The sequence below is a fragment of the Symphodus melops genome, assembly GCF_947650265.1.
Source record: "Symphodus melops genome assembly, chromosome: 4".
NCBI lineage: Eukaryota > Metazoa > Chordata > Actinopteri > Labriformes > Labridae > Symphodus > Symphodus melops.
Window position 1 is genome coordinate 17,345,728 of NC_136694.1, and position 22,413 is coordinate 17,368,140.

Genomic DNA, 22,413 nt, shown 5'->3' on the forward strand with positions numbered 1-22,413 from the left:
TGCCACTTCTTCCTCGTCTTCTTCTTCTTCTTCTTCGTCTCAGACGGTTGTAGTGATGAAAGCTGGGAAATGATGTCCATGTAGTCACATCCCTCCAGCAAAGGAAAATCTGAATTATATTATCTCGCCCACTGTTAAGACTTGACTGATAAGGTGAGCAAAAAAATCTTTTTTTTTTTTTATCTGACAAAAGCTGCCAACAGCACCCCCTTCTTTTGTGTAGGCCTTTGCTTATTTTTTTTGGAGTGAATAATTTCATTGGCATTAAAAAAAGGTAATCTAATTAAATTGAAAATCACTTTATTGTCATTATTTAAGTATTTTTTATTTAAGAAATAAAAAAATGCAGTAGTCGGGCGCGAAAGAGTCAAATTTTCTTACAGTTCACCCAGCTGACTGACCACGTGACTTTGCGGAAGTGAAAGTGTCAACAGCATGAACGGAAAGCAACTGAGCCGCGAAACGCAAGAATGGTGCGGAGTTTAGCGTTTCTTTTCGTCTTCTTTGGTTGTGTGTGTTTGTCTAAATCTGCAGCCCAGCAGACAGGGTCGGGCTGCGGCTGTGACAAGCTGACGAGAGCTGCTACTGAGCAGCCAGCAGAGGAGAAGAGGGAGTCAGCAGCCCACAAATACTCCCGAGGTGCCAATGAGAGAGAGACACCGGGAGATGGGAAGGAAATTCAAAGTCAGGTATGCCTGAACATATCGCTGCTCCATTATGCTGTCCACACAGTAGCGAATATGGGAATAAGAGCAATTAAATGACAAAGTGTTTGAAAATAAAGGTGTGGATGTGATGATGCACTTCAAACAATATCAAATGAAGTTATATGGGCCGACATATTTTTTATATTATTTTTTTAAACTTTCGTTTTTGGATTGGCCTGCATGACATTCTCTGAATTCGTCAACGGAAGTTTTGTAATTCAGACTGACCCACGTGTCCATATGACACTGCATCTTTCTTAATAAATGCAGTTTCGCATTGTAACTCAGTTCTTCAGCTCATAGGCCATAGACTACAAGAGAGGGAAGTAGAATGATTAGACCTCTTTTTACTGCAGATGTACTATCTTGTTTCTGGCTGATATTTAATAGTCATGCAGCCTATCTTTGTCCCATTTCTGTTTGTTACTATTTGAAGATGACATGTGATGATTAGTACTTCAATGTGTCCCTCAACCACCTCTCGTAAACCAGTGGTCAATTTAGTTTGGTTAGAGAAGGTGAACTCCACAGTCAGGATTATCCCAAGCTGTCTGACTGCCTTGGACTCAGTTGAAGCTGTCAACAACTGTGTCCTTCTCATTTTAAAGTTATACTATCATTTAAAAGTATGTAGATTCACTGGACTGCTTGTCTGTTGTTGTTGTTTTTAAAGCGTATATCTTTCATACAGATGGTGCTGATTCCTGGAGGAGAGTTCCTGATGGGAACAGATGACCCAAGCATCCCTGCTGATGGTGAGGGCCCTCAGAGGCTGGTGTATGTGGACTCCTTCTACATGGACATCCACGAAGTCACTAACAGACAGTTTCAGAGCTTTGTTGAAGCCAGAGAATACAAAACTCAGGTTTGAATAATCACATTATCGTTTTTCTTAAAGATAACGTTTGGACTTTTTATGTCTTTATTTAAGATAGGACAGTGGATAGAGTAAGAAAACAGGGAGAGAGAGAGAGAATGAGGTACGAAATGCGGGAAAGGAGCCACAGGACAGATTCAAACCTGGGCCACCTGTTTGGTGGACCACAGTCTCCTTACGTGGCAATAACCTCTCGGCTCCTGGCATCCTCAGAATATTCATTTTGGTCTTAACTAAACTACTAGTACAACATGTATCATTATTAAAATGAGGTCTCCACATTATGTTGTCATAACATACACGTTCAGGAATATGTCATCTCTGTCAATTCTTCTGTGAACTTTTATCACCATGTCCCTCTGACTTTAAGACTCTGTGCCTCTTTAAGATTATTTTTTTAGATTATGGTGAGAATGATCAAATCTATATATATTTCTTAAATACTTAGACAAATCCCTTAAATGATGGAATTCAAATGTTAGTAAACCTGATTGATATAATCATTTACTGATATAATATAATGTTAATGTTAATGTATAATGTTTTTGAGTTTGAGTTTGGTTGTGTTTTCGTTCTTAAAGGCAGAGATATTTAAAGACTCGTTTGTATTCGAGGGAATTTTGAGCGACAGTATCAAAGACCAAATCGACCAAGCAGTAAGTATGACCTTTCAATCATTAAATGACCTCTACAGCTCACAGTTTCTAATGCTAAATCCATATGTAGCATTTGCAGTGTCACGTCTGTTTAATAGATGCAAATTACAAATGTTAGGGGAAAACACAGACTGCTAGTTCTGACAATAATAGACTGCTTTTTGAAAATGCTTCCTGTAACAACTTAATTGACCAGTGGTAATCGCCACAGTCTTCTGGGCTGCCAGAAGTGTTTGATTTCAAAACAGTTATTTTGAATAATACGGTTTGTTTAATTATATCATGTGCATTTTGAAATATGAGCACTGAAGAAATTGGAGGCATGTCAGATTTAATCTGTTCTGCTACTATGCAGAAGTGCCTAAAGCACAAAGCTTAAGTTAAGAGTTTGATTATGCTTTCCTGCCTATTGGAAAATATGTAAACATGGCAGTGATGTTGTTAAAGAGAAGAAGAAAAAACACGTTTTCTTATTCATAAAAATTATAATGTGGAAGAAAAATCTCTATAGTGTGCGTCTCTATAATGTCATAATATTTTGACGTTGGTCCTATGATGTACCTGAATGTTTCTAGAACAGTTTATGTGCACTAAGCCTCAACCTGCAGGACCTTTAAAGTACCAGCCCTGGGTAGCACATATTTTGGGCTTCAGACTCATATGTAAGAGTTTTAAGAAGGTTCACAGATTGGTTAAAAGAGGCCTGAGCACAGCAGGCCTCCTCAAGATGAAAACCAGACAGCAAGGAATTAGCTGCTTCATCTCAGCTGTCATGTGCAGCCTGATCCTATACGGCTGAGGAGGTGCTACATATGTACCTATTAAGTAGGCAACACTGGAGAACCTTAGGAGCCATGCATTTCTGTACAAAAAAATATTCTAGACGGGCATTGAAGTTTGTTTGTTAGAGAAAAGAAAACAAAGATTATAACAGAGATTGTAGTATATCAGTAAATAACCATTGCTGCTATCTTTTTTTCAACTAGGTTGCTGCTGCCCCCTGGTGGCTACCAGTCAAAGGAGCTGACTGGAGGCACCCAGAAGGTCCAGACTCAACGTCAGCTGACAGGTCAGAAGATGCTCTTTCTATACAGGAAACCCCCATGAGGTTGTCAAGAATATATTTGATTAAAAAGCTAAAATTATTTAATTTTGTCTTCAAATATGAACACAATTCTAATGTGTGTGATGGGGTTTAAAATTCCATTTTTTTTCTCTGTAATACTACGCTCACTTGAAGCATATTTAAGGTTTCAGTCGTCTTTGTCCCTAATCATTTGCACCATGGTGTGCAGGTTTCTACTTCTTGACACAATTTAAACAAAATGAAAGAATTGTTATTTTTCAGACTCATAAACATTTGATTTTATTTGAACATTTTTGAATTCAAATGGAGGATTTCTGACAGACTTTACTGAATATGGTTTGGTTGAAACAAATTTTTTTTTTAAATCGAGCCCTGTAACAATTAAAAATCTATTTTGTTGTTGTTGTTGTTGTTGTTGTTTTTTTTGTAGGCTGGACCATCCTGTTGTTCATGTGACCTGGGAGGATGCTGTTACTTACTGCTCCTGGGCCAACAAGAGGCTTCCCACAGAGGCAGAGTGGGAGCATGCCTGCAGGGGCGGCCTCAAAGACCGGTAAGATACATGATATGATATGCCACTTTAAATCATTCATTGTGCTTGTGGCCTTCATTGCATGATGTACTTCCTTTACATGTAGACTCTACCCCTGGGGAAACAAGTTGCACCCTAAAGGAGAACACTACGCCAACCTCTGGCAGGGAGATTTTCCAAACAACAACTCTGGGGATGATGGATACATCAAAACCTCACCGGTAGGACCTAGAGGGAAAGCTGTCGACTTACTTCAGTTGTCAGTGCAGTAAAGACCCTTCATTTGTCCTGATGGAGAGGAAGACAGCGATTCTTGAACAATTGATATGAAAATGGAAACTGAATTATAATCAAACTGCTGCCTACAGTCTACAGGAAATTAAAGTTTCCTGAGATAAAAGCTTGTCTCTGAAGTTGATAAAGTCCCAACTGCAGCTACCAGATATCAGATGAATAATAATTGGATAGTATTAATTTTGTTCTGAACAATGGTGAACTTTAAGAGCAAATATAGAATTAGCAATCATGAGTGTATGCACAAAAATCTTGAAGGTGTGAGCGGCTGAAGGAAATTGTGATTTTGTAATCCTGCCAGCTAAAAGAGCACTAATGCCCATACGTCTATATATCTGCAAGACTTTTTAACAAAAATTGGTTTGTATCAATGTACTTCTTAATTAGGACTGTTTTTTACATGACACCATTCTCACTGTACCCTGCAGGTGATGTCCTTTCCTGCTAATAGTTTTGGTCTGTATGACATCGTGGGTAATGTGTGGGAATGGACCTCAGACTGGTGGACTGTGATTCACAACACTGACCACCAACAAAACCCAGTAAGAAAACATAACCTCTAAGCTTTTGTGTTTCGTAGGGTGTTTTTTTTTCTGATGTTCCATCATATTTCCATTTCAGACTGGTCCTCCATCAGGCACAGACAAGGTGAAGAAGGGAGGGTCATACATGTGCCACAAGGTAAACAAGACACCTACTAATACATTGTTGTTGTTATTGCTGTTTTGAATCAATCAATGGAAAGCTTGAACCTGCTTGAATGTGTTATGACATATTTAATCAATTAAAATACTATTAGTTTTAGTTATTTAAATTATTTATTAATAATGTGCCTTAATTTATCCCATTATTTAGCAGTGAAAAAGGACCAGAAACCAGAAAGTATTTAGGACCCGGGACAGAATATTGAGATTGAAACCACAATGACAGATTCTTTTCAATCTCTTGCAAACAATTGGCCATCTTTTAAGCGATGATGTGCTGACATCATCATTGCAGCAAACATTTCAGGCTAAAATAGCTCACTTGGCAGGCAGTGAGACTATTGTGTGCATAGAGGTCTTTTGTGCAACAGTGAAAATGAAATGGTTCTGGATTTTAACATTTTTTGTACTATTTATTGAACCTAATCAACAAGAGCAACAAAAGCTCTGACAATTTTTTTGTTTTTTTTTTACAAAGGAGGAAGTAGAGCTTGTTGTTACTTTCCACCTGTTTGATTACTCAGGGAAAATGCAGCCTCTCTCGTTTTCTCTGTTACCCGGTATGTGACATTTACCTGCATTAGTGCAGCCACAGGAGTTTGACACAGTACTGTATATTGCTTATACTAATGCATATGGTGCATTTACTTTTTATGCAGCATTATTTTTACTGCCCAGTGGTGACCATTTCAGTTTGCCTGCCACCAGCATTAGTTGCCATGGAAATGTGACCAAATACATGCTATACAAGCCCTGAGCACAGAGTTCTGCTTGTTTCATTTGAATAAACCATGTGGTTGGGGAGAGAAAGACAGTCAGAAATGCTTAATGAATCCATGCAAACGTGTTTATAGTTTTTGATAAATTTTTTTTAATGCTTTCAAGCACAGTCAAGACAATAGATTTATTAACAGTATGTTCCTCTCTCTTCTTCTACTCCAGTCTTACTGTTACAGATATAGGTGTGCAGCCCGAAGCCAAAACACTCCGGACAGCTCTGCATCTAATCTTGGTTTTCGTTGTGTCTCCAAGGAACAACAGTGACCTCAGCTGTTTGTCCGAAACACTGTGCCCTTTATTTAAGCTTATCTCTTTCCTCAATGTTGGATGTGGAGTAAAAAAAATCTGTGCTATCTCGTTAATGTGCAGATGAGAAAGACGGGGGGCTGGTAGAGGTTAAGAATGTCTTACATTCTAGCAGATAATGTCAGAAGAGGGAATTTTTTAACGGTATTATTTTTGTATTTTTTTAAAGAAACAATAAAAAAAGAAGAATGTTGTGTTTTTCTTTAAAAAATGTACCAATGGTATTGATACTCTGCAAGGACTTGCTGAGATTTAGACTGAAAGTTTGTGAGAACTTTATATCCTGATACTTTCAGAAATAGTTTCAAATGTAATAAAGGGAAAAAACCCAATTCTATTTGTCTTGATCTGAATTTGTGTTTTTGTCTATTTTTTTGTTCAATTTTCTTTTTTTCACTGTGGGATTTTGGGAGTAAAAAACACTTTTTATTGGCCTTGAGTCTTGATCAACTAGAAAAATGTGGCTCTTTTTGGCATAATATGACTCAGAATGGTAATTTGCCCTTGTATGGAAGACTTTAAGCTATTCAAGTAAATTTTTACCTCACCTTGCTACTTTGTTATCAATGTGACTTTAGCATCATCCATGTCAACCAACTACAGCGTTGTATGACAAAAAGGTTTAGTATATAGTTATAGTGACCTCCAGTAGAGGGCAGCATATGCTTAAATATCTATCTTCCTCAAACTCTGTCTCTGATCCCCCGTCCATCTGTCAAATATGTTCATGTTTGTCTGATGGTCAGTCAAACATATGAACATATTTGATAAATAATAAGCTAAGCTGACACAGTATGAGCTCTATCTGAAGAAGGTTTAGGGCAGTTTGGGCCTTGACAGTGAAAAGCTGATTCAGGCAGTTTTGGACTGAGCGCAGCTAAAGTTCTTCTAAGTAATAAGATTAAGAATCCAAATGAAAGCATGTGCACCCTCAGGGAACAAGTGTGCCTGTCAAAATGGAAAGGATAAAAGATCTTTACGAAATGAGCATAAGAAAAAGACTACACTTCTGGGAAAAAAAAGACCCAAAAAGTTATTTATTTTTAACTTCTTTAGTAGTCTATACATATTGCATGTGAAAATAAAAATAACTAAGCAAACAGCAAATCATTCTAGCAAAATTGGATGATTAAACAGGAAAAGGGAAAAAAATATACTAGTGCACCATTTAAAAAGAAAAACTCAAAATGTATTAAGCATTTGTATTTCTAGCATTAATATCACAGTATAATTAAACTAAAATCCTATCTTGTCATTTAAATCAAATTTCAAAGGTATAGTTGATACAACATTACTGCACAATTGCTAACATTCAGTTGACAGTTTAAAAAGTCTAAACCCTGCTGTCAGCGTTAAATTGAAGCTTAGACAAACTTCATTACCTATCAGTGCACAACAGATTACCTGTTTTACAAAGCAACACTGATTCCACTATAGTGCTACATGAGTTCCTTCAGCCCCCGCTGCTGTATAATTAACTCAAAAGAAAGTGAGTCAAAAATGCACCACATAGACAAAATGTTAGCAACTAAGACAGGCAGGCTAAATACAGCTGCTATCTTCAAGAGTTCAAATCCATTAAAGAGATAGAAAGAATCAAACAAAGGCGATACGCTATACTAATAAAAATCATGTCCTTGATCACTCTGCCACTGTAGCAAAGATGAGAATACAAAAAACTTTGCAACTTTACTTGACTTTTGCACCAAAATGGCAAAAGTGTGTCTTTTTGTGCTGCTGAAGAGGCAGCAAGGCCTCCTTACTTAATCATCACCACATGTAATAGCTACGTGTGGTATCAACAGGAGAGGGTTTTCCCTCTGTGCCACCGTCTTTTTCCTTCTCACTTTCAGCCTCCCATAGGTTGATGAGAGGAGGGTAGAGCTCATTCAGGGGGATGGAGGAAGTCTTCAGCATGTATTTCTTTAGAGAGTGGTGGTAGTTTTTTCTCTTCCACCTACGGGCCATGTAGACACCCACAGTGCCCAGGCTGAGAAAAGCTAGCATGGTTGCCATGACAGCTAGCACAGCTACACTGGGATGCTGGTCTGAGAGATCCAAGGCAAATGTAGTGCTACGTGTTGTGACGTTAACACAAGACTTGTGTGTCTGCAGGTGTACGTTGGAGACCGTGAGGCACACCTCGTACTCGGTAGCAGGTTGAAGGTGTGTCAGGTTGTACTCATGAACGTCTACAGGCACACGAGCTGTGTAGGTGATGTGTGGGTTGTCGATCTTCATAGTGGCTGACGCCCATTTCAGGTCTGAAGACAAGACATTAGAATTGACTTTCCAGGAGACCAGGATGGAGTGCGACTCAGTCTGCTTGACATAGATCTTCATCACCTGGGCACTGTCAAGAAGGGTTCCATTTACGCGGACGGTAACAACTCGGGTGTCCGCTCCTTCCGTGTTCTGTGCCACACAGGTGTAACGACCAGAATCCTCTACCTGAACATGGGACAGCCGAAGGGTTCCCTCACTGCTCAAGTGATGCCGCTCTGACACAGTGTCGACCGTGATTTTGGACCCAAGAGGAGTCACCCAGTAGATCTCCGGCTCTGGCTCAGACATGGCCCTACAGTCAAGGCTGATGCTCATGCCCAGTTCGAGGTTCAAGTGGCTTGGGAATGTATTGTGGGATATGAGGGGGAGGCATTGCTCAGGGGAATCCAGCAGCTTTAGCCCTCGAACTTGCTGGTCTCTGAGTTCTGGTGGGGAGCTGCACAACATGGCCAGAGGCTCCATGAAGCGCACTGTGGTCCTGTTGGAACTCATCCACTGAATTACACAGTCACAGCGCAATGGATTGCTATGTAGACTGATTTCTCGCAAATTAGGTAGCATTTCCACTGTGTGCTGGTAAAGGGCAGTGAGGGCATTATTGTTGAGCATCAGGCTCTCCAAGGAGGGCATGTCCCTGAAGGCCAATTTATGCACATATGACAATTTAGGATTGTTTGTTGCCTCCAGCTTAGTCAGTTCTGGTAGGTTGTCCATAGCATAGCGGTCAATCGAAACTAACTCCATCATGTTATTGATTCCCAGCTCCTTCAGACGTAACATGTTCCTGAAATCTCCCTCCTGGATTTTGTTAACTGGATTTTTATTTAAGTCCAAGAATTTCAGATTTGGAACTTTCTGAAGAGCCAGTTGAGGGATTCTGATCAGTTTGTTGTCATAGAAAGAAATGCTCTCAAGGGTATCCAAACCAACAAATGCATTTGCTGGAACAACAGTGAGGTCCATTCCAGCCAGAACAAGACTCCTGAGGCTTCCAAGAGGCTTAAAGTTCATGTCTAGAAGGCCGATAACTGGGTTCTCCCCAATCATCAGGATCTCCAGATTGGGTGTTTCTTCAAACCAGCGGCTGTCTATGACATGGAGCTTGTTGGAGTTAAGATGAAGGCGCAGCAGGTTGTGCAGGCCTGCAAATGCTCTTGGCGAGATGGAACTTATCTGGTTGTGGTTGATGTAGAGTTCTTGGAGACTGGAGAGGTTTCCCAGGCAGTGGTCTGGCAGCTGGCTGATATGGTTCTCTTCTAGATGTAATGTGGTCAGGTGCTTCATGCCTGTGAGGCCAACGGCTTCCACCGTGCTGAAGTTGTTCTGGGATATATCCAGCTCTGTCAGGTTGAACAGCGCCTCCAGTTCTCCAATGGTGTAAGAAATGGCATTACTTTGGAGCAGTAACACCTGTGTATCAGTTGACAGATTCATAGGGATGTGTGTTAGCCTCAAGTCATTACAATCCACTGTGGTTGCCTCCTTGTACGTGGACTGGGGAGTGAACCAAGGGCGGATCTCGCAGACACACAAATGGGGACATTCTTTGCTGAGTATAGGCGACAGAGAGGAAAGAAGCAATCCCATGCACAGCCATAGTAGCGGAGGCCAGGGCTTTGAGCTGACTGCCATGTTTCTCTCTCTGCTCAGACAAAGCCTAAACAAGAGGCAGGGTTCAGGGAAAAAGCTTGCAGGGAAGGTTCATGAGCATTAGTCTTCTTTAGTGCTTGCAAGATGCTGTAGGCACTCTCCAGAGTGGTGATTTATTATCCAGGAGAAGTTATTTGCTGATGTCAGGCCAGAAGATCATATGGTCTAAACGTCACTTGTTAAGCCTAAAAAAGACAAAATAAGAGAAATGTTAAAGCCTGCAAGTTGAATATGATAATAGTATCATTAATTTTGATAATCTGCTTGCTAAGAAAAAAAGTTGAGACAGTCACAGACTAATTTTTGGTTTTCCATGTAGGCCCTACAATGAAGGGGGTAACGCATGAGTAAAGTGCGGTTTTCCACAGTGTTACCCCATAGATATTCAAGGGAGAAGGTTGGTGTGTCTCACGGGGCAGAATGAATCTTTCAAGTTTTCTTTTCTGACATGAAAATTAAAGGTCCCCTTACTTTACATGTTGGATATGAACTAGTCTCAACAATGGCCTGAAATTTCCTCATATTAGTTATGAGAACAATGAAAAGTTTTTTGTGAAATACGCTCTGTATTTATCAGTATCACGAAAAGACTGAGATAAGCACTGCCACCCTGATGTGTTGCTGGCTGTGTCTTCAGAGATTACCCACATGTATGTGCGGGGTAGATTATCTGCATACCAGCTTGGTATCAGTGATCCTCTTGAGCGAGTGTGGGGTGAGCACAGCCGGCAGCTCTGGCTGTGAGCCCATTACACAACAGGTTTAATAATCATGGAGTATGTGCTCTTCACTGTTTATCACTAACTACTGATGATACAGGCCACTGGATAACAGTTGTACACATTTAAAGGGCAAGTGTTGAGGCTGTGCTGTGATGGGAGAAGTCAATGACTGATCTAAGACAAGCAGAGATAGACTGCAGTGCACAGACAGACTGCATCTCCATAGGAATTGCACTATTTTATGCCTTAACTGTCATTTGTGACATTATTTCACAAAAATTACACCACTACATCTGCTCTGACTCATTAATTTGTGTGTTATTTATAGGTTTATTGGTTGTATTTGGAAAAAAGTGATAATTATTCAACAAACAAAAAATAGGCAGTCCCTGTATTAGTTTAATTCATCAAAGATCACAGTGGCTTTCTCTCAATAAAACAAATTACCAGTGTCAGTTTGTAGTATGACTCAGTCATAGAAACTCAGATTTAACCTCACAAATAAACTGAGGCTTTACATTCATTTGTATGTGTGTGTGTGTGTGTGTGTGTGTGTGTGTGTGTGTGTGTGTGTGTGTGTGTGTGTGTGTGTGTGTAGGTGTGTGTTTAGGTGTGTGTGTGTGTGTGTGTGTTTATGTAAGAGAGAGAGTGTGTGCATACAATAGAGAGAGATTATTTTGTTTCACAGGAAAACGACAAGTTTCTCTTATATTAACATCATCTACGCACAAATAGTTTTCTATCTCTTCTGTGTCCTGCAATGTGTTGACAGGTTTTTTTTAACCAAAGTATGCAATTCTTCACTTTAGAATGCAACAATATGGTGTGGAAAAAAACAGCATCATCGGATAGATCTGAAAATGTGAACATGTCAAACGTGTCACTCACTGCATGGTTGAGGCAGCTTTGGCATACAGTGATAAAGCATCACAGTATGTCGACGTTTGTTTCCCCTGGAGTGAAGGCACATCCGATGGGCAATAAAAGGTGGCTAGGGCCTTCAATGACTTGGTCACACTCAAGCTTAACTAATTGATTATTTCAGTGTGACTAAAGTTAGGCAACAGGGCCGTGCGTCAGTTCTGGCTCTGCACTGTGGTGTAACTGCTAATCACGTGGCACCTCTTTCTGCTTTGAATTGATCATTTATTTTCTTAAAGTATACAACTAAATGTTGTTTAAATGAAACTCCCTTCCTGTTCATACACATTGGTTTAAAGACATGTATGTATTCCTATCTGTCTGCCTCTGCCTTTCTTAATGCTCAGGTATCAAATAGGAAGAGGCAGGCAGCGTAATCGCTGGTTTCATACTGAGGCCATAAAACTAAGACACCTGGCACTAGGTTTCTGGCAGTCTGGCAGACTGGCAGCACTGTGGGGATCTGCATCCGTTCCCACCTATCTCTCACTGTGCGTACTTGTTGACCTTACTAACCCAAGGAGGCTATGCTGAGTACATATGCTCTTTTTCACTGATGGCCCACTTCATTATTACTACAGAACACTAATCCATACTTACAGGCACAAGCACACACCTCAGGTACCTATTGTTTGGCACAGACCAGTCTACTGATGGTAGGAGTTAAGCATCATACTTTAAGTTACCTTAAAGCTAAGCTATACTGGCCAAATATAAGATTCCTCACTTTACACCTATCTTACCAGACTCCTGATAGTTTAGAGTTTACATACGTGCTCTGCTTCCCAAGATGAGATACTTAATCCTATAAACAGCCGTCTAAATCAGATATTGTTGACTTTATGATGAAGATAATAGCTTTCATTAGAAGACGTACAACAAACTAAACTTCAAAGCACAATGTTTATCTAACACCAATTCACATTTTTTCCTCTTATCGTTTAAGTACCATAACCTTCACACTTATTCATAATTCCGCCTCTCTGATATAACACCCCTGACTTCTGGTGTATGCAAATGAGAGTAAAAGCAGTATTTTGACCGCATTCATGCATTTTATAATGTGCTTGCTACGTGCAAGAATGACTTTGGTATTAAGATCAAATAAAACAAAAAGCTGAAAATTGAAAATACTACAGAAAGTATAAATGTATCTTAATACTAAAAAGCCCTTATCTAATGTTGGGCCACATATCAAAACTGTTGATGTGCACTTCCAACATTTCAACTATGCAAATCATGTTGTTAGTATTTATGTGTTTCTTTATAAGGTTACAAGGAGGATGTATATTATCAAGAGAAGTTCAGTTTATTTGTTTTTTTTGATCAAAGTCTATGTTAGTCTTGCAATTACTCTCCTCTACACAACATTAATTACACCAGAGAATAAGCGTATTCCCACAGGATCATATTTAAGAGATGATGCTGTTCAGAGTCACTTTTTTGAAAATAAAAATGTTGTTCTCTGGCATGTAACACAGATTAACATTAATTCTCTCACTATCATAGCACGATCTGACCATTTGTGCACCAGCACCTGTATCCTGAAACTCTATCGCTAATCTCTTGGCTAGAGCTGCGAAGAGCAATTACACTGCAAGGAGCATATTAAAAATGCATGCATATACATATGTGTATCTGCAGTGCATCCATCTCCAAACTGCCACAAAACCCATACAGTCTGTTTTCCCACTTGTATTTGGCATACATGCATACACAAAGCACTGGAAGGAAACTAAAAAATCCCTCAACAGATCGGCATTATCCAGCTGTCTGAGCTGACGCCTCCAGCAGGAGAGATTTACTGTCTTTGCTCACCCAATCCTTATGAGTTTTTAATCTATGCACACATTGGACATTAAACACACACACACACACACACACACACACACACACACACACACACACATAGAACACACACATACATCAACAGTATCTGTTATTTTTACTAATTTTGCATTTATTCTCAGAACATCACAGGCCTGGAGGATCAAAGTGAGATGGTGAGATGTAATTGTGGGACATAATGAGCTCAGTATGCTTGATACTGTGGCCTCATAAATGTATTTATATGAAAGGGTCTCTGGAAAGCACAGGGAGCAATAAACTTAAACAGGGAAACATGGTTCTGCAGATTGATGCGGAGAGCTTTTTTTTTTTTTTTTTTTAATCGGTGACCTCTTGGTATTTGTGTGCAGGCGGCAGTGTTTGTTTTCAGTTGAAGAATCCAAAAATGATTCTCTGTTTTGCAGGGCCTTAAATAAATTTGGGAGGTTTCAAGAAATGTTCTTTCACTAGTTTAAAACGTTCCTAGAATTCACGTAATGAAAAACACTTCAGCATGTGCCACTGGTGCAGCCAAGAGGAACCTCACTTAAGAGCAGATTGCATCTTTTTTTATAGGACTCTGTGCTTTGCACCCCCACCCACCCCTTTCAGTCCTCAGGCCCTTTTCATCAGGTGCAAAAGCACTGTTTCTGAATCAGCAGCCCTACAACAGGCTTGCAGACATGCCATCTCCATAGCAACAGCTATGCCACTGGCATGTCTGTTTCAACACCACATGAGAAAACAGCTATTAGTGGAATCAGGAAGCTAAAGTAAGTGCTGAATGTCCAAGAAGGTTACTACAGGTTACAGCACCTTTGTAATAAGAGTTTTCACCAAAGCTATCAGATTTTAGATACAACTTTCAAACTAGAGCTATGATGAAGGGCCTGAAAGCTGAGTACTCCTGCCTGATGTTTTCTCCATGTCTTTACTGCGCTGGTCTGCCTGTGAGATTTCCTGTTCCTGCACCATTAGTATGCAAGCATCTCCCTCCACATCACACAGAGCTTTGGTGCAGCTGCTGATGGCAGAGGTGTGGAGCCGAGGAGGAGGAGGAGGAGGAGGAGGAGAAGAAGGATGAGTGTCCACTCAGTCAGAGAGGAGAGAGAGAGAGAGAGTAAAGAGGGAGAGGGGAGCTCTGTTTCAATTAGAAGGCCACAGGAGGAAACCGCTGAGCTGAAAACACTACAAGCCTGAAGGTAAAATTAGTAAAATCTGAAAACCACATATGGATTTAAAGAAGACTAACTTAAACACTGTGTCTTTAGACTCTATTACGGTTTAAAAAGACATGCACTATTCAATCTGGTTTTCTTTTTTTTCGCTTTCTCTCCTTACACACACACACACACACACACACACACACACACACACACACACACACACACACACACACTTAATCTGTCCTTACAGTTGCATTGCTGGTGAAATGCCAATTTGTCATCACTGGAGAATCAATCAATAAAGCTGACAGTACCAAGGTTACTAATCTCAGGGGAATCCCTTTTTGAAACAATGCAGGTTTGAGAAGACAAACACACACAAGGAAAAATTGACCTCCACCACCGAAAAGGATCCAACGAGACCTGATTTTCAGAAATGTTTCTCTGCTTGATCTGCTTCACAGCTTTGTGTACTCATTTTCCAGCTCTAATCTCATATCAATTCAGAGGGATTTAATTTCAAAATAGTTTCTTATTTCAGTAATGAGTTTAATATGTATGATAACGTCACAAAGAATCAAAGTCTATTTCTAAACCTTTCTATCTAGAATGATTTTTCATTTCATTGCTTGAAAAAAACAAAACTGCTGCCTCCGTTTTTTTTGGGTTTTTTTAATGAAACCTCTAATTCCCATGTTCCCCAATTTAGAGCACGAACACAAAAGGCTGAAGGTCAAGCTGTTGCACCATCGCCTCTGCCTCGGTGGAAGCCTCAGCACCAGCACGTTTTGAAGTTAGGCCTAATGATACAATAGCTCTTGCCCAAACACAGAGACACGTCTTTGTTTGTGGAGGTTCTCACACTCGTCACTACCAGCTGAGGAGATACGTCACTGTGTATTGTGAAGATTGGGGGAAGGTGCCATGGCCCTTTAAACTCTGCAGCTCATAGGGTGACATATGTATCAATTATCTGTGTTACTCCCAAGACAAAGAAGGCTATACATTAATGTGTATGGTAACAAGAAATGAATAATTTGCACCTTGTCTTTACTTTTTTTTTTTAAGTGAAACTAACTCCCATGTGATTTTTTTGAGATGGTATAATCTCAATAACAGGTGCCAGTTTAATGCAGCAGCTGAAACAACAGAGGCCACTTGACAAAAGTGACCGGAACAATACCATCACACTCCCCGATGTCTCAAACTTCTCAGTAGAAAACACTGGATAGTCTTTTTCTTTCTCCTCGGTGTCTTCACTTCAGACATCTGCCAATTTCCTGACCCTTAGACATGCAAATAGGCTCTATGGAGCAACTGAGCCTGCTGTTTCAGCTGCTGTCTGCTCTGTGAGTGATGCTGCAGTTTGTGTAAATGTTACACTGTTAGGTGAACCCTGTGTCACAGATCAGTGAAATGTCAGGGCTGCAGGTTTAATAATGAGCCCCTTAGAGAACCACAAACCACTCAGATTTTTGGATTTGCAACAAAAAAAGTCTAAAAATGAGTTTAAAAAAGGGCTTAATTTAATGAGTGTATGTGGTGCAAATACTCTAGTCCTTGTTATCTTTGATTTCCCTAATCTGATATCTGACTCAGTCATATTATCACTAGTCTAGAGCTGAAAAAATGTCATAACACTCTTGAGTTTAATATAATGCAGAGGCGTGTGTACTTGCAAATCAAATGTTAATTTGTCAATTTTTGATTCGCATCGCAGTTAAATGACAATTAGAAATCTTTTAACATGAACAACTTGTGTGGCTCAATTTTCTATCCAAATTTCTATCCCAACCTTTCTTTGTTTATGCTTTCAGAAAAATACTATTAGTCCTCTCTGCGGTATAAACACGCGGCGCACGAGGACCCACGCCATGAGGAGAGACGCGTTATTGTTTCATTTTTGTTGATCTATGCATTTCCAAAAAGAAAAGAAAGAAATCATGAGAACGCAGACTTTTTTTCTCTGTCTGGACTGAACTGAAATTGTCATCATTTTATCATCATTCTCTACACAGCATCAATTAAAGTAAGCATCCAAAATAAAAACCAGAGATAGATTATGTATTGCAATTTTGGAAGCCTGCATGAATAACCCACGAAGATTGCTCTCACCTTTTAAGCGCCGTATCCTCTCTGCGCGAAGCTGCTGCAGGCTACTGTGTTTGACCCATGCGGTATCCGCAGCTCCGGGATTATGCGCGAGGGGAGCAGAGTAGCCTAGATGTCAGAATAAAAATAATCAGCCGTAAGAACGAGAATGAATCACGTCGGTGGGGAAACAAGAAACCTTGCTCTGATCCCCGGTGCTGCTGGAGACACACTGACACTTCAGCAGCGCTGCAGCGGTGCACCGTGACGAGCAGCTGCCTGGCGCAGGTCAGCTGGATTGAAACGACTCTGACTCCAACAAAACAGGCAACCCTCACCATCTGTTCTGTCATCAACATGCACCATGGGAACCAGAGTCCCACCCTGTCGAACATGAGCTTTGAGGTGCGAGTGTTGCTGTCAGTGATTGTGGAGCCAATGATATCAGACTTCAAAGACTAACATGAGCTGCAGTATTTTATTGTAATTTTTAGAAAGGAGAACTCGTGTTTCCAAAGTTATTTTACATGTAATGATTTCCTTATTAATAACTATGGACTTTAAAAATGTTCAGATACATTTCCCTCCTGTCTTCCCCCCCTCCTCTCACACACATACACATGCAAAAAAAGAGGGAGAACAATATTTTCTGTCAGATCTGTCCCTTGTTTGCATTCTTCTTCAACTTCCTCCTCCTCCTCCCCCTCCATTCTTCTCCAAGGGGAGCAGTGAAAATGACAGTGTTTCATCACTTGATGTTTGATGAGCTGCTTTGGGAGCTGTCTGCTTCTGCTTCTTCATCCGTACTGTAAAGCTATAAAGAAGGAGTGTGATTGTCTCAGTGATGGAACAGGAAAGTGCATCGGACAGTTGTCACCTACAGGAAATATTAGAAAGCAAGATGTATTTACATAGAGAGGTTCAATTATAAGCCCTCCTCACATTTCTTACCTGTCCACCACAAGCCTGTCTCCTCTTGGGAAAGTAGTTGTTTATCTGTTTGACTATTGCATGTATTTTGTGCAAATAAACAAACAAATGCTCTTATAGCTAGTCGACACTTCTTTTCATCCTTTGTCATAGAACAAGAAACATATAGAGGGTCAGGCACGTTCAGCTTCCTCCATCTCTGCTGAATAATCTCTAAACAGAATATTGGATATCTAGATGAATCGGGATGATAATCTTCATGTGTTTTTTAGGGCGTAAAAGAATCCAGAGAAGCACGTTCGACATGTCTTGCCTTATTAATGAAATGCATGAATAGTAAATGCAGTTTGATGCATTTATCTAAAGCTTTATCCAGAAGACAAACAGGTTCAACAAAGCTGACAGCCTTTTAGTTCATCTTGGGTCATGAATCAGGGTGTTTAACCTGATTTAGCTTTAACTAATGTAAGGTTTTGTAAAGTCAGTAATTCACATCCTCTTCTGTTTTGTTTTTATCACAAAACATTCAAATACTCCATGCTCTTTTCTCTGAACCCATTACCAGCTGATGTAGATTTAATCCCAGATATAAAATCACTCTCAACAAAGGTTAAATGTTTACTAAAAGCACACCAGAGCTGTACTCATTAAGAGCTTGTACTTGTTTGTACCAATTTGAATTGGACTATGGAAGTTATTTTTTGTTATATGTAGCCTTAACAAAAAAAATCTAATCTATATGCTTAAAGTCAAAGAAAAGTATTGTTTGAACAGCATCAATTTTTTCTCATGGAGACTTGAAGTATACATTCATGCAGTATGAGACAGTTGTCCTTTGTGGGTGGAATCCTCTTCTGCTATCTGAGTGTAAGCCTGATTTATACTTCTGTGAAAGCTGAGTAACACTGCAATACTCTACAACTATCGGAGAGTCCATGGTGCATAATGAAAGGTAATAGAGTCTCCTTAAGGAGTCAGAAGAGATGACTTTACAAAATAAACTTTTTAGCTGTTATTTCATACATGAATATAACGCTTCACTTCAAAAAAAAATTGTATCCATCTTTTGGCAATTAACCTTATTTTAGTTTTGGACAGAGATAGGTGACAAGACCTGTACATAAAAAACAAACCATCTTAAGTCTTAACTTAGCACCAAGATTTAAAAAAAGAGTGAGACACCTAAACTGGGTTATCCATAACAAGTTCTGTCAGTATTAACTCGTTAATAGCGATTAATTAAGGTCTGAAATAAATGTGTTCATTCATTTTATAAATCGCGATTAATCACACACTATTTTGAACTTTTAGGCGCACCGTGTATAAGCTTCCACAGCACTGTGGACACAGTGATGAAAAAGAACAACACGTCTGCATATTTGAAAAGCTTATTTCCATTTAAAAAATAAAAAAAAACCTCTTACAAAGCTTTGTGGACAAATCAGAAATAATATCCAGCTCTTTTACCATTCCTTTGGCTCTTATAGTTTCTGATCTGTTTCAAGTAAATTTTTCAGTAGTTTAATGTTATAACCTTCGACCAGAAGGTCCATACTTTATTTCAAAATATATTGATTCAGCTCATCATTGATTCAAACACTCTCAGCTTAAGACAGTACAACACATTCAAAATAAAAGCCTAGCAATTTATTTCTAAATGGGTAAGAATGGAATTTTAAACGTGATGAAGAATTTGTTCAGTCGAAATTAACTATTGAAACCTGGCGATTGGTCACATAAAGAATATTGTTTGACATTCCTATCCACAACATTGAAAACTTTTTGAAAATGATGAGTCTTTGTCTCAGAGCTATTAATATATCATGCCTGAATATATCCTAGCTTGAAACGGCTCATCTTCTTTCCAGTCTTCCTGCTTAACTAATCTTACTGACTGCTGACTCCATACATAAAATGGAACTTATCTCAGTTTTCTCGGGGCAAGAAATTGAATAAGGCTTTATTTAAAAACATGCCAAACTGTTTCTTTAATAAAGAGATTTGAGCTTGGAGGACTTCAACCTCCAAGCTGCTGAATCGATATCCCATCCCTGCTGATGAGTCATGCTACAGTGCTATAAAACTACACATTTTATTACAACCTACAACCAATCGTGATCTTAAACTTCTACATAACTCTGTACACCAAAGTCATCTTAAGGATTAGAAAGCACGAATAGGGTAGCTGTTTGAAAGATTCCATCTGAGTAGATGGCATTTACAGATTACAAGACTTAGTCAAAACAAAACCACTGAGTGAAATTGAATTCATTTGGCTGGGAGACCAACTGGAACTTTTTCAAAGAGTCTGTTGGTGTCCAAAAACTGCTCTGTGGGACTGCTCGTATCACTCTGCTTCCCAGGAAGGCTCAAAGTGGATTCAGCAGTCACACTGTGTGCTACTTGCAACCAGCAAATCATAATTTCCCACCATTAACCTGCAGCGCTTGTGGTATGGTTGCTATGGTAACAGCTCCCTCCCAGGAAAGGCGCTGCAGCATATCCACGGGTTTATTAGATCTCTGATCACACAGCTCCCTCCACATGGCCATCTGGGAAAAACAGTCTCACAGAAACGTATGCCCCCTGTTTTACCTCCCCTAAGTCATCATTTTGCCGCATTACACTCTGCTTAATGGGAGACAGGGTGTCAACTCTCCTGTCAGGGCTCAGTTTTAGTTGTTGATGTGGTATACAGTATATTAAGCTATAAGTGTTAAAGAGAAAACGGCAGCTTAGAAGAAGTCAAAAACACAGCTGGTTATACTTTTATCTGAATAATTATTTTTGAGTGTACTGACAGTTTATTTGGATTATGTAAAAAAAAAAAAAAAAAGTATCTTAAGTTGGTACTAAGAAGTTACTGTTAAGATATGAAGTACTTTCGATTCGATGCTCCTGATTAAACTGTTTCTGACTCACATTAAACAGCTTGATGCTGTTGGGAGCTGTAACCGGAGCAGGTGCTTTTAACAAATCTCTCACCTTTTAACTGACTTCACAATTACACTATTCTTGTTATCATCAGCACCTTCTGCAAGATACAGCAAATACCGCTGATAAACAGCAGGTGTTGATCCAATTTCTGGCGGACACTCACACACATACGCTTTCATGTAGGCTCAACGTACACAACAAACCTTCCATCTGAGTCTGTTTCTCTTCACCTGCAGGATGATAATATGAGGCTTCTGTGAGGTGGACACAAAAATGCCTTACAATAGGCAGTCGAACACAACAATAACACAAATTATAGCCTGAGAAAATCCCCTCTGAGTTGTGTCAGCACCTTTAAGTCTCAGGACAAATTGAACATTATGAGCCTCACCGAGGTGGAATTTTATTGCTACAGAGTGTACCGGTGGGGTACATATTGTTTCTCATGTTGGCCTGTGTGGTAGATGCATGTATGGTGGATGTATTTAACATCCTATTATACATTGTATGACTACAAAATACTCTATTCACTTCTATAAAGGGAAATGGTTTCTGAAATTCATTGCTTTATTGTCTGTAGGCTTACTTTGAAGCCAGAAGACGATTGTCTTCGCTTAGTATAGAAACTGGAAACAGAGAAACCATTTGCCTGTATGGGTTCAAGGATAACAAAACATGTACTTATGTATCCCTTATATAAGATATGCTATTTCTCATTCAACAGCACATTGGGGTTTTTCATGAGCCATGGATGTCATCACTGCTAGATTACCAGGCAACCAACGGAGAAACCAGGAAGTTACCACTTCAGGTATAAAGATTTGTTGATTGTACACATCAATATTTAAATAGATTAACTTCTACAACTTATAAAGCTAATTATTTAGCTTTTGGGGTGCTAAAAGATGCATTTTGTTAACTTTGAATAGAGCCAGGCTGTTTCCCCTTCACTTCCAGATTAAGCTGGGCCAGTGTTCGATGGAAGCAGTTTGATTTTGTTTTGACTTGTTGGTTGAAGTAATGTTTGGTTTTGAACATTTGTGAACACATGTGGGTCTTGGATTGATTCATTATCTTTTTTTTTTTAGGACTTTTTTGGGGTTGTTGTTTTTTTTTCCTTTATTTGACATAAGACAGCTGAAGAGAGACCTGAAACGGGGACGACATGCAGAAAAAGTGCTGAGGACAGACCTGAACCCACTGCCACTGTAAAAATGACCACAGCCTCAGCACATCAAGCATGTGACATAACTGCTCAGCACCCCTAGATTGATTACTTTACTGAGACACTGTGTAAAGTTTTCTGCACAATATATTTGTCAGTCATAATCTATCCATTTTAAAAATGCAGGGCAGAGGTCCTCCATTGCTGTTGGCTTAGACTATTTACATCCATCTCTACTTCCAAGGTTCAAGGTAAGGGTGAAATGGCTTAATAGCCACAGAGGTGATGAGGTCCTGATTCCTGTTACACATGTCACTTTGTACTAGTGTCCTCATTAGAGCCCGCCACTTCACAACCAGTCAGAGCCAGTTCACAACAAAATCAACAGATCCTTTTATAATTGCTCCTGAGCAAAGCAATTTAGGGAAGCTCTAGGGACTGGGTTTCATTTGGGTTCGACATACACAGGCCTTGCCTGATTTGTTTTGACCCAGTTCAAGATGAAAACAGTTTCTGAAGCATGAGTGTGTGACTTTTAAAAAAAAAAATTGTCTGCACTCATTTGCGATATAAAAAATAAAATAAAAGTAATTGTTATTTAGATGTGTTACTCCTGTGATAAGATAAAAAAAAAGAAAATAAATTGTATTTACCTATCTCTCAGGTGATGAAGCTTTTTTCCTTCCTTTTAGTCTATTCTGACAACACAATTTATATTTAAATGACATTACATCAGCAGTGTTTACTTCATTGATGTTTTGCAAAATAAAAGAAG

General features: G+C 39.5%; 2 protein-coding genes across 4 annotated transcripts; one reads left to right on the forward strand and one right to left on the reverse strand.

The window, feature by feature from the left end:
* Positions 1–63: 63 nt before the first annotated feature.
* sumf1 (sulfatase modifying factor 1) lies at positions 64–6,366 on the forward strand. Of its 3 annotated transcripts, XM_079341017.1 has the most exons (10): positions 64–153; positions 535–689; positions 1,399–1,572; positions 2,166–2,240; positions 3,227–3,309; positions 3,758–3,880; positions 3,966–4,080; positions 4,582–4,695; positions 4,775–4,834; positions 5,800–6,366. In XM_079341017.1, the coding sequence occupies exons 3-10, from the start codon at positions 1,399–1,401 to the stop codon at positions 5,899–5,901; spliced, it is 846 nt and encodes a 281-aa protein (XP_079197143.1). In that variant the 5' UTR covers positions 64–153; positions 535–689; the 3' UTR covers positions 5,902–6,366. The 3 variants fall into 3 exon arrangements, with proteins under 3 accessions (XP_079197143.1, XP_079197142.1, XP_079197141.1); XM_079341016.1 differs by lacking the exons at positions 64–153; positions 5,800–6,366 and adding an exon at positions 5,336–5,783 and having other exon boundaries at positions 377–689; XM_079341015.1 differs by lacking the exon at positions 64–153 and having other exon boundaries at positions 385–689.
* On the reverse strand, positions 6,091–17,416 carry LOC306822188 (leucine-rich repeat neuronal protein 1-like). The gene is made up of 3 exons (XM_079341014.1): positions 16,631–17,416; positions 6,429–10,064; positions 6,091–6,377 (listed from the first exon to the last, which is right to left on the reverse strand). Exon 2 carries the CDS (start codon positions 9,859–9,861, stop codon positions 7,714–7,716), a length of 2,148 nt encoding a protein of 715 aa, XP_079197140.1. The 5' UTR covers positions 9,862–10,064; positions 16,631–17,416; the 3' UTR covers positions 6,091–6,377; positions 6,429–7,713.
* Positions 17,417–22,413: the final 4,997 nt, after the last annotated feature.

Excerpts from the sequence above, each read along its gene's own strand:
- LOC306822188 (XM_079341014.1), bottom strand. The coding sequence starts at position 9,861 with ATGGCAGTCAGCTCAAAGCCCTGGCCTCCGCTACTATGGCTGTGCATG.
- sumf1 (XM_079341015.1), top strand. The coding sequence starts at position 471 with ATGGTGCGGAGTTTAGCGTTTCTTTTCGTCTTCTTTGGTTGTGTGTGT. Across the intron at positions 2,241-3,226 it reads AAGACCAAATCGACCAAGCA|GTTGCTGCTGCCCCCTGGTG; the intron begins GTAAGTATGACC and ends TTTTTCAACTAG. Across the intron at positions 4,081-4,581 it reads GATACATCAAAACCTCACCG|GTGATGTCCTTTCCTGCTAA; the intron begins GTAGGACCTAGA and ends TGTACCCTGCAG.